Raw genomic sequence first — 13442 nt, 5'->3', positions numbered from 1 at the left:
GTGTGTGAAATGATTGTACCGTTAATTATTGTGGGAAGTGTTGGTGTATAACTGTGTTCCCTGGATATGCTGGTAACACTTACTCAGCATGCACGCCCAGGGACCCAGGTTGAAACGGCCACAAGGAGGTTGTGGACAATGGAGGGAGGGCGGTGGGCAGTCCTCTGCTCAGCTAGAGAGGCGCCTCTCTGAAGAGAGAGCGAGCCGGCACAGGGAACACGAGGGGGGCGCTTTCCCCATGGACTGGTCTGTAATTCCCACCCTCCTCGTTTCGGCCTCTCCATCACGCCTCCTGCCCTGATTGGCCAACACAGCTGAGCACTCATCTTGTGATTGGTCCCTGGCCCGTTGTCCATGTTGGTCTATGGAGACGAGAAAGCCGAGTTGCTGCCGATGTCAGCACCGTTTTCCCATACTCCAGGGGAGCCCCGTCTGTTTGCCATCGGCATGGATTTGGTTACTGCCTGGCAGTCGTGGTTAACCACCATTTTTTTCTAATAATCTGTAACATGTCAGAAGTCGGCTCCAGATTTCAGTCATTTTCAGGATAAATAAACCCAACATTTATTTACAAAGTCATTTATTTATTCACATCTGAAAGTCCGCCGCTAATGGGGGAGGGGGAGAGTAAGGTCTTACTCTGGGACAGTGTCGCCCACCCATTGTAGGTAGGGGGGGTTTCCACCCTCTATGGGAAGGCTGATGACCTCGCAGACTTCATAAGGATGAACAGACCTGCGGACAGAGAGGAGTGTTATATGGAGGTTCCCTTCCCTGCACGCGAGTCAGGCTGGGGCGAGATTATAAGCACACAGAGGACCCAACCCCGAGATCGCTGCACTGGGCACAGTGTGAAAAGGAGACCTCCCCCCCAACTCACCTCACATATTCTGTCAGAGCGGAGACCTTGGAAAATCTGGTTTTAATCATCTAGAGAGAGACAGAGGAAAGGTGCCCATGAGAGAGAATCTCCTCTATAAACGAGAGAGACAGAGAAGGCAAGGGCAGTGTGTGTGAGAGAGAGAAAGAGAGAAGGCGAGGGCAGTGTGTGTGTGTGTGTGAGTGTGAGTGTGAGTGAGTGTGAGTGTGAGTGTGAGTGTGAGAGAGAGAGAGAGAGAGAGAGAGAGAGAGAGAGAGAGAGAGAGAGAGCGAGAGCAGTGTGTGAGAGAGAGAAGGCGAGGGCAGTGTGTGAGAGAGAGAAGGCGAGGGCAGTGTGTGAGAGAGAGAAGGCGAGGGCAGTGTGTGAGAGAGAGAAGGCGAGGGCAGTGTGTGAGAGAGAGAAGGCGAGGGCAGTGTGTGAGAGAGAGAAGGCGAGGGCAGTGTGTGAGAGAGAAGGCGAGGGCAGTGTGTGAGAGAGAGAGAGAAAGAGAGAAGGCGAGGGCAGTGTGTGTGAGAGAGAGAGAAAGAGAGAAGGCGAGGGCAGTGTGAGAGAGAGAGAAAGAGAGAAGGCGAGGGCAGTGTGTGAGAGAGAAGGCGAGGGCAGTGTGTGAGAGAGAGAGAGAAAGAGAGAAGGCGAGGGCAGTGTGAGAGAGAGAGAAAGAGAGAAGGCGAGGGCAGTGTGTGAGAGAGAGAGAAAGAGAGAAGGCGAGGGCAGTGTGTGAGAGAGAGAGAAAGAGAGAAGGCGAGGGCAGTGTGTGAGAGAGAGAAAGAGAGAAGGCGAGGGCAGTGTGAGAGAGAGAAGGCGAGGGCAGTGTGTGAGAGAGAGAAGACGAGGGCAGTGTGTGAGAGAGAGAAGGCGAGGGCAGTGTGTGAGAGAGAGAAGGCGAGGGCAGTGTGTGAGAGAGAGAAGGCGAGGGCAGTGTGTGAGAGAGAGAAGGCGAGGGCAGTGTGTGAGAGAGAGAAGGCGAGGGCAGTGTGTGAGAGAGAAGGCGAGGGCAGTGTGTGAGAGAGAAGGCGAGGGCAGTGTGTGAGAGAAGGCGAGGGCAGTGTGGGAGAGAGAAGGCGAGGGCAGTGTGGGAGAGAGAAGGCGAGGGCAGTGTGGGAGAGAGAAGGCGAGGGCAGTGTGGGAGAGAGAAGGCGAGGGCAGTGTGGGAGAGAGAAGGCGAGGGCAGTGTGGGAGAGAAGGTGAGGGCAGTGAGAGAGAGAGAAGGCGAGGGCAGTGTGTGAGAGAGAAGGCGAGGGCAGTGTGAGAGAGAAGGCGAGGGCAGTGTGGGAGAGAGAAGGCGAGGGCAGTGTGGGAGAGAAGGTGAGGGCAGTGAGAGAGAGAAGGCGAGGGCAGTGTGTGAGAGAGAAGGCGAGGGCAGTGTGTGAGAGAGAAGGCGAGGGCAGTGTGTGAGAGAAGGTGAGGGCAGTGTGTGAGAGAGAGAAGGCGAGGGCAGTGTGTGAGAGAGAAGGCGAGGGCAGTGTGTGAGAGAGAAGGTGAGGGCAGTGAGAGAGAGAGAAGGCGAGGGCAGTGTGAGAGAGAAGGCGAGGGCAGTGTGGGAGAGAGAAGGCGAGGGCAGTGTGGGAGAGAAGGTGAGGGCAGTGAGAGAGAGAAGGCGAGGGCAGTGTGTGAGAGAGAAGGCGAGGGCAGTGAGAGAGAGAAGGCGAGGGCAGTGTGTGAGAGAGAAGGCGAGGGCAGTGTGTGAGAGAGAAGGCGAGGGCAGTGTGTGAGAGAGAAGGTGAGGGCAGTGTGTGAGAGAGAAGGCGAGGGCAGTGTGTGAGAGAGAAGGCGAGGGCAGTGTGTGAGAGAGAAGGTGAGGGCAGTGTGTGAGAGAGAAGGCGAGGGCAGTGTGTGTGAGAGAAGGTGAGGGCAGTGTGTGAGAGAAGGTGACCGTGTTATTACCAGTAACACCTCACTGTCCTCCTCAATCTTCCCCTTCCACTCGTATCTGTGAGAGGAGAAAGTGGTGAGAAGGGACAGATGTACAAGGAATAACAGACAAAGTTAGACAGTGACAGATGTTCGTGTAGAGGTGACAGAGTGACACAGGGACTGACAGACATGTCAGCTATATATTTAACTCAGTTTTCTTGGCGAGATGGTGAGCGCATAGAAAAGAAAGGAAAAATAAATACTTGGTAATAACACTTCAATGGTTGGAACAGAAGGGGAGGGAATAATTAAATCCAATAAATGGCTGAGCCAAAATCTTACACGGACAAGTGTGAGTCAATCTTGTCACTGGTATCTTTCGTAGGATCCCACTTCAGGGGACACTTCAGGAGACGCTGTCCAAGACTGAGGTGGATATTCTTTAACGAGCAGTTCCCTCCCTCTGGCGCCTCCAAACAGGGACGCAAAGCGCTCGGTGGGTACAGGGTAATGTATTGTAACACAAAGTCAGCAGAACTTACATACACAATACAGCACTTCCTGACGAAGCGAGACTTACTCGCGAAACGCGTAGTCCTGTGTCGGCATTGTGATCTGTTCGTGACCACAGAAGGCCACTGTACGTCCCGAGGAGAAACTCTATTGCAGCCCCTGCGACCGGATGCGGCAGCAAGGGAGTCCCTGCATGAGCAGAGACAACGCAGACGGATGCCGGAAGTGCTGTATTGTGTATGTAAGTTCTGCTGACTTACTTTGTGTTACAATACATTACCCTGTACCCACCGAACGCTTTTCGTCCCTTTTTGGAGGCCCCAGAGGGAGGGAACTGCTCGTTAAAGAATATCCAACTCAGTCTTGGACAGCGTCTCCTGAAGTGTCCCCTGAAGTGGGATCCCACGAAAGATACCAGTGACAAGATTGACTCACACTTGTCCGTGTGAGTAAGATTTTGGCTCAGCCATTTATTGGATTTAATTATTCCCTCCCCTTCTGTTCCAACCATTGAAGTGTTATTACCAAGTATTTATTTTTCCCTTTTCTTTTCTATGCGCTCACCATCTCGCCAAGAAAACTGAGTTACATGTGAGGATCAAGGAAGGGTCCCTTAAGGGCTGAGCTGCAGCTTTAAAGGGCCAGTATACTATCATGTTGGTTTTTAGGCTCCTACTTTGTTTGTTTAAACTGCATCAGTGTGTTTTACGTGTGATAGGAGAGCGCGTAGTTTCTTCTCTTCTACTTGCATACATGTAACTCACATGGAGGTTATCTGCGGTATAATATTCACACAGGCCGCCAACTTGCGCTCCACAAGACCTCTGTATGGGAGATACACAATGTGATATATCACTGTATAATGTCACATACATACTGTCTCTATTCTGTATACTGTGTTACCCTACATACTGACACTATTCTGTATAATGTCACATACATACTGTCACTATTCTGTATAATGTGTTACCCTACATTCTGACACTATTCTGTATGTGTTACCCTACATACTGACACTATTCTGTATAATGTGGTACCCTACATACTGTCTCTATTCTGTATACTGTGTTACCCTACATACTGTCTCTATTCTGTATACTGTGTTACCCTACATACTGACACTATTCTGTATAATGTCACATACATACTGTCACTATTCTGTATAATGTGTTACCCTACATTCTGACACTATTCTGTATGTGTTACCCTACATACTGACACTATTCTGTATAATGTGTTACCCTACATACTGACACTATTCTGTATAATGTGTTACCCTGCATACTGACACTATTCTGTATAATGTCACATACATACTGACACTATTCTGTATAATGTGTTACCCTACATACTGACACTATTCTGTATAATGTGCTACCCTACATACTGACACTATTCTGTATACTGTGTTACCCGACATACTGTCACTATTCTGTATAATGTCACATACACACTAACACTATTCTGTATAATGTCACATACATACTGACACTATTCTGTATAATGTGTTACCCGACATACTGTCACTATTCTGTATAATGTCACATACACACTGACACTATTCTGTATAATGTCACATACACACTGACACTATTCTGTATAATGTCACATACATACTGACACTATTCTGTATAATGTGTTACCCGACATACTGTCACTATTCTGTATAATGTCACATACACACTGACACTATTCTGTATAATGTCACATACATACTGACACTATTCTGTATACCCACTATCCATGTACAGCAGGCCTGCACAACTCCATTCCTCGAGGGCCGCAAACAGGCCAGGTTTTCAGGATATCCCTACTTCAGCACAGCTGGCTCAATTAGTGGCTCAGTATGACTTGAGGACTGGAGTTGTGCAGGTCGGATGTACGTAGTACTCTGCAGCACTGACATACGCTCCTTCATGGCCCCGCGCATCAGCTGTATACCGATCCCGGATCCTGCCTGCAGTGCGGGCGCGCTGACGGAGGGAGCGGGGCCTCGGCGTTAGCTGTATACCGATCCCGGCTCCTGCCTGCAGTGTGGGCGCGCTGACGGAGGGAGCGGGGCCTCGGCGTTAGCTGTATACCGATCCCGGCTCCTGCCTGCAGTGCGGGCGCGCTGACGGAGGGAGCGGGGCCTCGGCGTTAGCTGTATACCGATCCCGGCTCCTGTCTGCAGTGCGGGCGCGCTGACGGAGGGAGCGGGGCCTCGGCGTTAGCTGTATACCGATCCCGGCTCCTGCCTGCAGTGCGGGCGCGCTGACGGAGGGAGCGGGGCCTCGGTGTTAGCTGTATACCGATCCCGGCTCCTGCCTGCAGTGCGGGCGCGCTGATGGAGGGAGCGGGGCCTCGGCGTTAGCTGTATACCGATCCCGGCTCCTGTCTGCAGTGCGGGCGCGCTGACGGAGGGAGCGGGGCCTCGGCGTTAGCTGTATACCGATCCCGGCTCCTTCCTGCAGTGCGGGCGCGCTGACGGAGGGAGCGGGGCCTCGGTGTTAGCTGTATACCGATCCCTGCTCCTGCCTGCAGTGCGGGCGCGCTGACGGAGGGAGCGGGGCCTCGGCGTTAGCTGTATACCGATCCCGGCTCCTGTCTGCAGTGCGGGCGCGCTGACGGAGGGAGCGGGGCCTCGGCGTTAGCTGTATACCGATCCCGGCTCCTGCCTGCAGTGCGGGCGCGCTGACGGAGGGAGCGGGGCCTCGGCGTTAGCTGTATACCGATCCCGGCTCCTGCCTGCAGTGCGGGCGCGCTGACGGAGGGAGCGGGGCCTCGGCGTTAGCTGTATACCGATCCCGGCTCCTGTCTGCAGTGCGGGCGCGCTGACGGAGGGAGCGGGGCCTCGGCGTTAGCTGTATACCGATCCCGGCTCCTGTCTGCATACCGTGCTATGTCCTTGGCCACTTTGTCATTGGGGCAGGTAACGTAGGCAGCCGACAAAGACCCCGAGACGTAAGTGTCAGATGCCATGGAGAGCGCTCGCAATCCCACAATCCTCAGCAGGAGAGGGTTCATGTACAGCACGGCAGCCTGAAGGGAGGGGGGAGAGTATATAAACACAGGATAGTACAGCACGGCAGCCTGAAGGGAGGGGGGAGAGTATATAAACACAGGTTAGTACAGCACGGCAGCCTGAAGGGAGGGGGGGAGAGTATATAAAGACAGGATAGTACAGCACGGCAGCCTGAAGGGAGGGGGGAGAGTATATAAACACAGGTTAGTACAGCACGGCAGCCTGAAGGGAGGGGGGAGTATATAAACACAGGATAGTACAGCACGGCAGCCTGAAGGGAGGGGGGAGTATATAAACACAGGATAGTACAGCACGGCAGCCTGAAGGGAGGGGGAGAGTATATAAACACAGGATAGTACAGCACGGCAGCCTGAAGGGAGGGGGAGAGTACATAAACACAGGATAGTACAGCACGGCAGCCTGAAGGGAGGGGAGAGTATATAAACACAGGATAGTACAGCACGGCAGCCTGAAGGGAGGGGGAGAGTATATAAACACAGGATAGTACAGCACCGCAGCCTGAAGGGAGGGGGAGAGTATATAAACACAGGATAGTACAGCACCGCAGCCTGAAGGGAGGGGGGAGAGTATATAAACACAGGATAGTACAGCACGGCAGCCTGAAGGGAGGGGGAGAGTATATAAACACAGGATAGTACAGCACCGCAGCCTGAAGGGAGGGGGAGAGTATATAAACACAGAATAGTACAGCACCGCAGCCTGAAGGGAGGGGGAGAGTATATAAACACAGGATAGTACAGCACCGCAGCCTGAAGGGAGGGGGAGAGTATATAAACACAGGATAGTACAGCACGGCAGCCTGAAGGGAGGGGGGGAGAGTATATAAACACAGGATAGTACAGCACGGCAGCCTGAAGGGAGGGGAGAGTATATAAACACAGGATAGTACAGCACGGCAGCCTGAAGGGAGGGGGAGAGTATATAAACACAGGATAGTACAGCACGGCAGCCTGAAGGGAGGGGGAGAATATATAAACACAGGATAGTACAGCACGGCAGCCTGAAGGGAGGGGGGAGAGTATATAAACACAGGATAGTACAGCACCGCAGCCTGAAGGGAGGGGAGAATATAAACACAGGATAGTACAGCACGGCAGCCTGAAGGGAGGGGGGAGAGTATATAAACACAGGATAGTACAGCACCGCAGCCTGAAGGGAGGGGAGAGAATATAAACACAGGATAGTACAGCACGGCAGCCTGAAGGGAGGGGGAGAGTATATAAACACAGGATAGTACAGCACGGCAGCCTGAAGGGAGGGGGGAGAGTATATAAACACAGGATAGTACAGCACGGCAGCCTGAAGGGAGGGGGAGAGTATATAAACACAGGATAGTACAGCACGGCAGCCTGAAGGGAGGGGGAGAGTATATAAACACAGGATAGTACAGCACGGCAGCCTGAAGGGAGGGGAGAGTATATAAACACAGGATAGTACAGCACGGCAGCCTGAAGGGAGGGGAGAGAATATAAACACAGGATAGTACAGCACGGCAGCCTGAAGGGAGGGGGAGAGTATATAAACACAGGATAGTACAGCACGGCAGCCTGAAGGGAGGGGGAGAGTATATAAACACAGGATAGTACAGCACGGCAGCCTGAAGGGAGGGGGGAGAGTATATAAACACAGGATAGTACAGCACGGCAGCCTGAAGGGAGGGGGGAGAGAATATAAACACAGGATAGTACAGCACGGCAGCCTGAAGGGAGGGGGAGAGTATATAAACACAGGATAGTACAGCACGGCAGCCTGAAGGGAGGGGGAGAGTATATAAACACAGGATAGTACAGCACGGCAGCCTGAAGGGAGGGGAGAGAATATAAACACAGGATAGTACAGCACGGCAGCCTGAAGGGAGAGTATATAAACACAGGATAGTACAGCACGGCAGCCTGAAGGGAGGGGGGAGAGTATATAAACACAGGATAGTACAGCACGGCAGCCTGAAGGGAGGGGGGGAGAGTATATAAACACAGGATAGTACAGCACGGCAGCCTGAAGGGAGGGGGGGAGAGTATATAAACACAGGATAGTACAGCACGGCAGCCTGAAGGGAGGGGGGAGAATATAAACACAGGATAGTACAGCACGGCAGCCTGAAGGGAAGGTGGGAGAGTATATAAACACAGGATAGTACAGCACCGCAGCCTGAAGGGAGGGGGAGAGTATATAAACACAGGATAGTACAGCACGGCAGCCTGAAGGGAGGGGGGAGAGTATATAAACACAGGATAGTACAGCACGGCAGCCTGAAGGGAGGGGGAGAGTATATAAACACAGGAGAGTACAGCACGGCAGCCTGAAGGGAGGGGGAGAGTATATAAACACAGGATAGTACAGCACGGCAGCCTGAAGGGAGGGGAGAGTATATAAACACAGGATAGTACAGCACGGCAGTCTGAAGGGAGGGGAGAGTATATAAACACAGGATAGTACAGCACGGCAGCCTGAAGGGAGGGGAGAGTATATAAACACAGGATAGTACAGCACGGCAGCCTGAAGGGAGGGGAGAGAGTATATAAACACAGGATAGTACAGCACGGCAGCCTGAAGGGAGGGGGAGAGTATATAAACACAGAATAGTACAGCACCGCAGCCTGAAGGGAGGGGGAGAGTATATAAACACAGGATAGTACAGCACCGCAGCCTGAAGGGAGGGGGAGAGTATATAAACACAGGATAGTACAGCACGGCAGCCTGAAGGGAGGGGGGGAGAGTATATAAACACAGGATAGTACAGCACGGCAGCCTGAAGGGAGGGGAGAGTATATAAACACAGGATAGTACAGCACGGCAGCCTGAAGGGAGGGGGAGAATATATAAACACAGGATAGTACAGCACGGCAGCCTGAAGGGAGGGGGGAGAGTATATAAACACAGGATAGTACAGCACCGCAGCCTGAAGGGAGGGGAGAATATAAACACAGGATAGTACAGCACGGCAGCCTGAAGGGAGGGGGGAGAGTATATAAACACAGGATAGTACAGCACCGCAGCCTGAAGGGAGGGGAGAGAATATAAACACAGGATAGTACAGCACGGCAGCCTGAAGGGAGGGGAGAGAATATAAACACAGGATAGTACAGCACGGCAGCCTGAAGGGAGGGGGAGAGTATATAAACACAGGATAGTACAGCACGGCAGCCTGAAGGGAGGGGGGAGAGTATATAAACACAGGATAGTACAGCACGGCAGCCTGAAGGGAGGGGGAGAGTATATAAACACAGGATAGTACAGCACGGCAGCCTGAAGGGAGGGGGAGAGTATATAAACACAGGATAGTACAGCACGGCAGCCTGAAGGGAGGGGAGAGTATATAAACACAGGATAGTACAGCACGGCAGCCTGAAGGGAGGGGAGAGAATATAAACACAGGATAGTACAGCACGGCAGCCTGAAGGGAGGGGGAGAGTATATAAACACAGGATAGTACAGCACGGCAGCCTGAAGGGAGGGGGAGAGTATATAAACACAGGATAGTACAGCACGGCAGCCTGAAGGGAGGGGGGAGAGTATATAAACACAGGATAGTACAGCACGGCAGCCTGAAGGGAGGGGAGAGAATATAAACACAGGATAGTACAGCACGGCAGCCTGAAGGGAGGGGGAGAGTATATAAACACAGGATAGTACAGCACGGCAGCCTGAAGGGAGGGGGAGAGTATATAAACACAGGATAGTACAGCACGGCAGCCTGAAGGGAGGGGAGAGAATATAAACACAGGATAGTACAGCACGGCAGCCTGAAGGGAGGGGGGAGAGAATATAAACACAGGTTAGTACAGCACGGCAGCCTGAAGGGAGGGGGGGAAGAGTATATAAACACAGGATAGTACAGCACGGCAGCCTGAAGGGAGGGGGTTAGAGTATATAAACACAGGATAGTACAGCACGGCAGCCTGAAGGGAGGGGAGAGTATATAAACACAGGATAGTACAGCACGGCAGCCTGAAGGGAGGGGAGAGTATATAAACACAGGATAGTACAGCACGGCAGCCTGAAGGGAGGGGGGAGAGAATATAAACACAGGTTAGTACAGCACGGCAGCCTGAAGGGAGGGGGGGAAGAGTATATAAACACAGGATAGTACAGCACGGCAGCCTGAAGGGAGGGGGTTCGAGTATATAAACACAGGATAGTACAGCACGGCAGCCTGAAGGGAGGGGGGGAGAGTATATAAACACAGGATAGTACAGCACGGCAGCCTGAAGGGAGGGGGGAGAGTATATAAACACAGGATAGTACAGCACGGCAGCCTGAAGGGAGGGGGGAGTATATAAACACAGGATAGTACAGCACGGCAGCCTGAAGGGAGGGGGGGAGAGTATATAAACACAGGATAGTACAGCACGGCAGCCTGAAGGGAGGGGAGAGTATATAAACACAGGATAGTACAGCACGGCAGCCTGAAGGGAGGGGAGAGTATATAAACACAGGATAGTACAGCACGGCAGCCTGAAGGGAGGGGGGAGAGTATATAAACACAGGATAGTACAGCACGGCAGCCTGAAGGGAGGGGGGGAGAGTATATAAACACAGGATAGTACAGCACGGCAGCCTGAAGGGAGGGGGGGAGAGTATATAAACACAGGATAGTACAGCACGGCAGCCTGAAGGGAGGGGGGAGAATATAAACACAGGATAGTACAGCACGGCAGCCTGAAGGGAGGGGGGAGTATATAAACACAGGATAGTACAGCACGGCAGCCTGAAGGGAAGGGGGGAGAGTATATAAACACAGGATAGTACAGCACCGCAGCCTGAAGGGAGGGGGAGAGTATATAAACACAGGATAGTACAGCACGGCAGCCTGAAGGGAGGGGGGAGAGTATATAAACACAGGATAGTACAGCACGGCAGCCTGAAGGGAGGGGGAGAGTATATAAAAACAGGAGAGTACAGCACGGCAGCCTGAAGGGAGGGGGGAGAGTATATAAACACAGGATAGTACAGCAGGGCAGCCTGAAGGGAGGGGGAGAGTATATAAACACAGGATAGTACAGCACGGCAGCCTGAAGGGAGGGGGGAGAATATAAACACAGGATAGTACAGCACGGCAGCCTGAAGGGAGGGGAGAGTATATAAACACAGGATAGTACAGCACCGCAGCCTGAAGGGAGGGGGAGAGTATATAAACACAGGATAGTACAGCACGGCAGCCTGAAGGGAGGGGGAGAGTATATAAACACAGGATAGTACAGCACGGCAGCCTGAAGGGAGGGGGAGAGAATATAAACACAGGATAGTACAGCACGGCAGCCTGAAGGGAGGGGGGGAGAATATAAACACAGGATAGTACAGCACGGCAGCCTGAAGGGAGGGGGAGAGTATATAAACACAGGATAGTACAGCACGGCAGCCTGAAGGGAGGGGGAGAGAATATAAACACAGGATAGTACAGCACGGCAGCCTGAAGGGAGGGGGGAGAGTATATAAACACAGGATAGTACAGCACGGCAGCCTGAAGGGAGGGGGAGAGTATATAAACACAGGATAGTACAGCACGGCAGCCAGAAGGGAGGGGGAGAGTATATAAACACAGGATAGTACAGCACGGCAGCCTGAAGGGAGGGGGAGAGTATATAAACACAAGATAGTACAGCACGGCAGCCTGAAGGGAGGGGGAGAGTATATAAACACAGGATAGTACAGCACAGCAGCCTGAAGGGAGGGGGAGAGTATATAAACACAGGATAGTACAGCACGGCAGCCTGAAGGGAGGGGGGAGTATATAAACACAGGATAGTACAGCACAGCAGCCTGAAGGGAGGGGGAGAGTATATAAACACAGGATAGTACAGCACGGCAGCCTGAAGGGAGGGGGGAGAGTATATAAACACAGGATAGTACAGCACCGCAGCCTGAAGGGAGGGGGAGAGTATATAAACACAGGATAGTACAGCACCGCAGCCTGAAGGGAGGGGGAGAGTATATAAACACAGGATAGTACATCACGGCAGCCTGAAGGGAGGGGGGAGAGTATATAAACACAGGAGAGTATATAAACACAGGATAGTACATCACGGCAGCCTGAAGGGAGGGGGAGAGTATATAAACACAGGATAGTACAGCACGGCAGCCTGAAGGGAGAGTATATAAACACAGGATAGTACAGCACGGCAGCCTGAAGGGAGGGGGGAGAGTATATAAACACAGGATAGTACAGCACGGCAGCCTGAAGGGAGGGGGGTAAAGAAATTATAATGTCCATCGGTCGGTCATAGCAGGAATAAATGACCATCGTTGGGCAGGGAGCGTTGGATTCCAAAAGTTATTCAAAGACCAGGAAGACGACCCAAAGTAAGATGGGTAATCGGAAAATGTGTTGAAGCAATATGGAGAAGAGGCTTCCTCCAGCAGTGCAGAGGCACGGGCATAAGAGATATAGATATATAAACACACCTGTAATACTCACACAGGCAGCTCCTAACAGAGCCCAGAGTCGCAGCGAGGAGAGTCCGGCTGTGTACATGTACCTGGGGAGAGACATGAGCAGTGTGTATAATAAATATATACGTTTGTATGTATACGTACAGTGGTGTGAAAAAGAAAGTACACCCTCTTTGAATTCTATGGTTTTACATATCAGGGAATAATAACAATCATCTGTTCCTTAGCAGGTCTAAAAATTAGGTAAATACAGCCTCAGATGAACAACAACACATGACATCTTACGCCGTGTGTGTGTGTACACATGACATCTTACACTGTGTGTGTGTGTGTGTACACATGACATCTTACGCCGTGTGTGTGTGTACACATGACATCTTACACCGTGTGTGTGTGTGTACACATGACATCTTACACCGTGTGTGTGTGTACACATGACATCTTACACCGTGTGTGTGTGTGTGTACACATGACATCTTACAACGTGTGTGTGTGTGTGTGTACACATGACATCTTACACCGTGTGTGTGTGTGTGTACACATGACATCTTACACCGTGTGTGTGTACACATGACATCTTACACCGTGTGTGTGTGTGTGTGTACACATGACATCTTACACCGTGTGTGTGTGTGTGTGTACACATGACATCTTACACCGTGTGTGTGTGTGTGTGTACACATGACATCTTACACCGTGTGTGTGTGTACACATGACATCTTACACCGTGTCATGAGGACTCCGAACGTTCCATGAAAAACTCCTGAAGGGTCCAATTAG

At 51.8% G+C, this 13442-nt stretch overlaps 1 protein-coding gene across 4 annotated transcripts in view; it reads right to left on the bottom strand.

Annotated features, from left to right (window-relative positions):
- Positions 1-563: 563 nt before the first annotated feature.
- The window catches only part of CUTA (cutA divalent cation tolerance homolog), a 15627-nt gene continuing 2748 nt past the window's right edge, over positions 564-13442 (bottom strand). For 2 of the 4 annotated variants that reach the window (XM_075580928.1, XM_075580927.1), the window contains exons 2-7: positions 12688-12748; positions 6123-6268; positions 4012-4071; positions 2765-2810; positions 881-930; positions 564-735 (exon numbers count right to left, since the gene is read on the bottom strand). In XM_075580928.1, coding sequence (XP_075437043.1) covers positions 636-735; positions 881-930; positions 2765-2810; positions 4012-4071; positions 6123-6268; positions 12688-12744 — 459 coding nt within the window. In that variant the 5' untranslated portion in view covers positions 12745-12748 and the 3' untranslated portion in view covers positions 564-635. Of the gene's footprint in view, positions 736-880; positions 931-2764; positions 2811-4011; positions 4072-6122; positions 6269-12674; positions 12749-13442 lie in introns of all 4 variants that reach the window. The other 2 variants (XM_075580929.1, XM_075580930.1) reach the window with 1 other exon arrangement.

The sequence above is a fragment of the Ascaphus truei genome (genome assembly GCF_040206685.1).
Source record: "Ascaphus truei isolate aAscTru1 chromosome 20 unlocalized genomic scaffold, aAscTru1.hap1 SUPER_20_unloc_3, whole genome shotgun sequence".
In the NCBI taxonomy this organism is placed as follows: Eukaryota; Metazoa; Chordata; class Amphibia; order Anura; family Ascaphidae; genus Ascaphus; species Ascaphus truei.
This window is presented reverse-complemented; position numbering and strand designations above follow the sequence as displayed.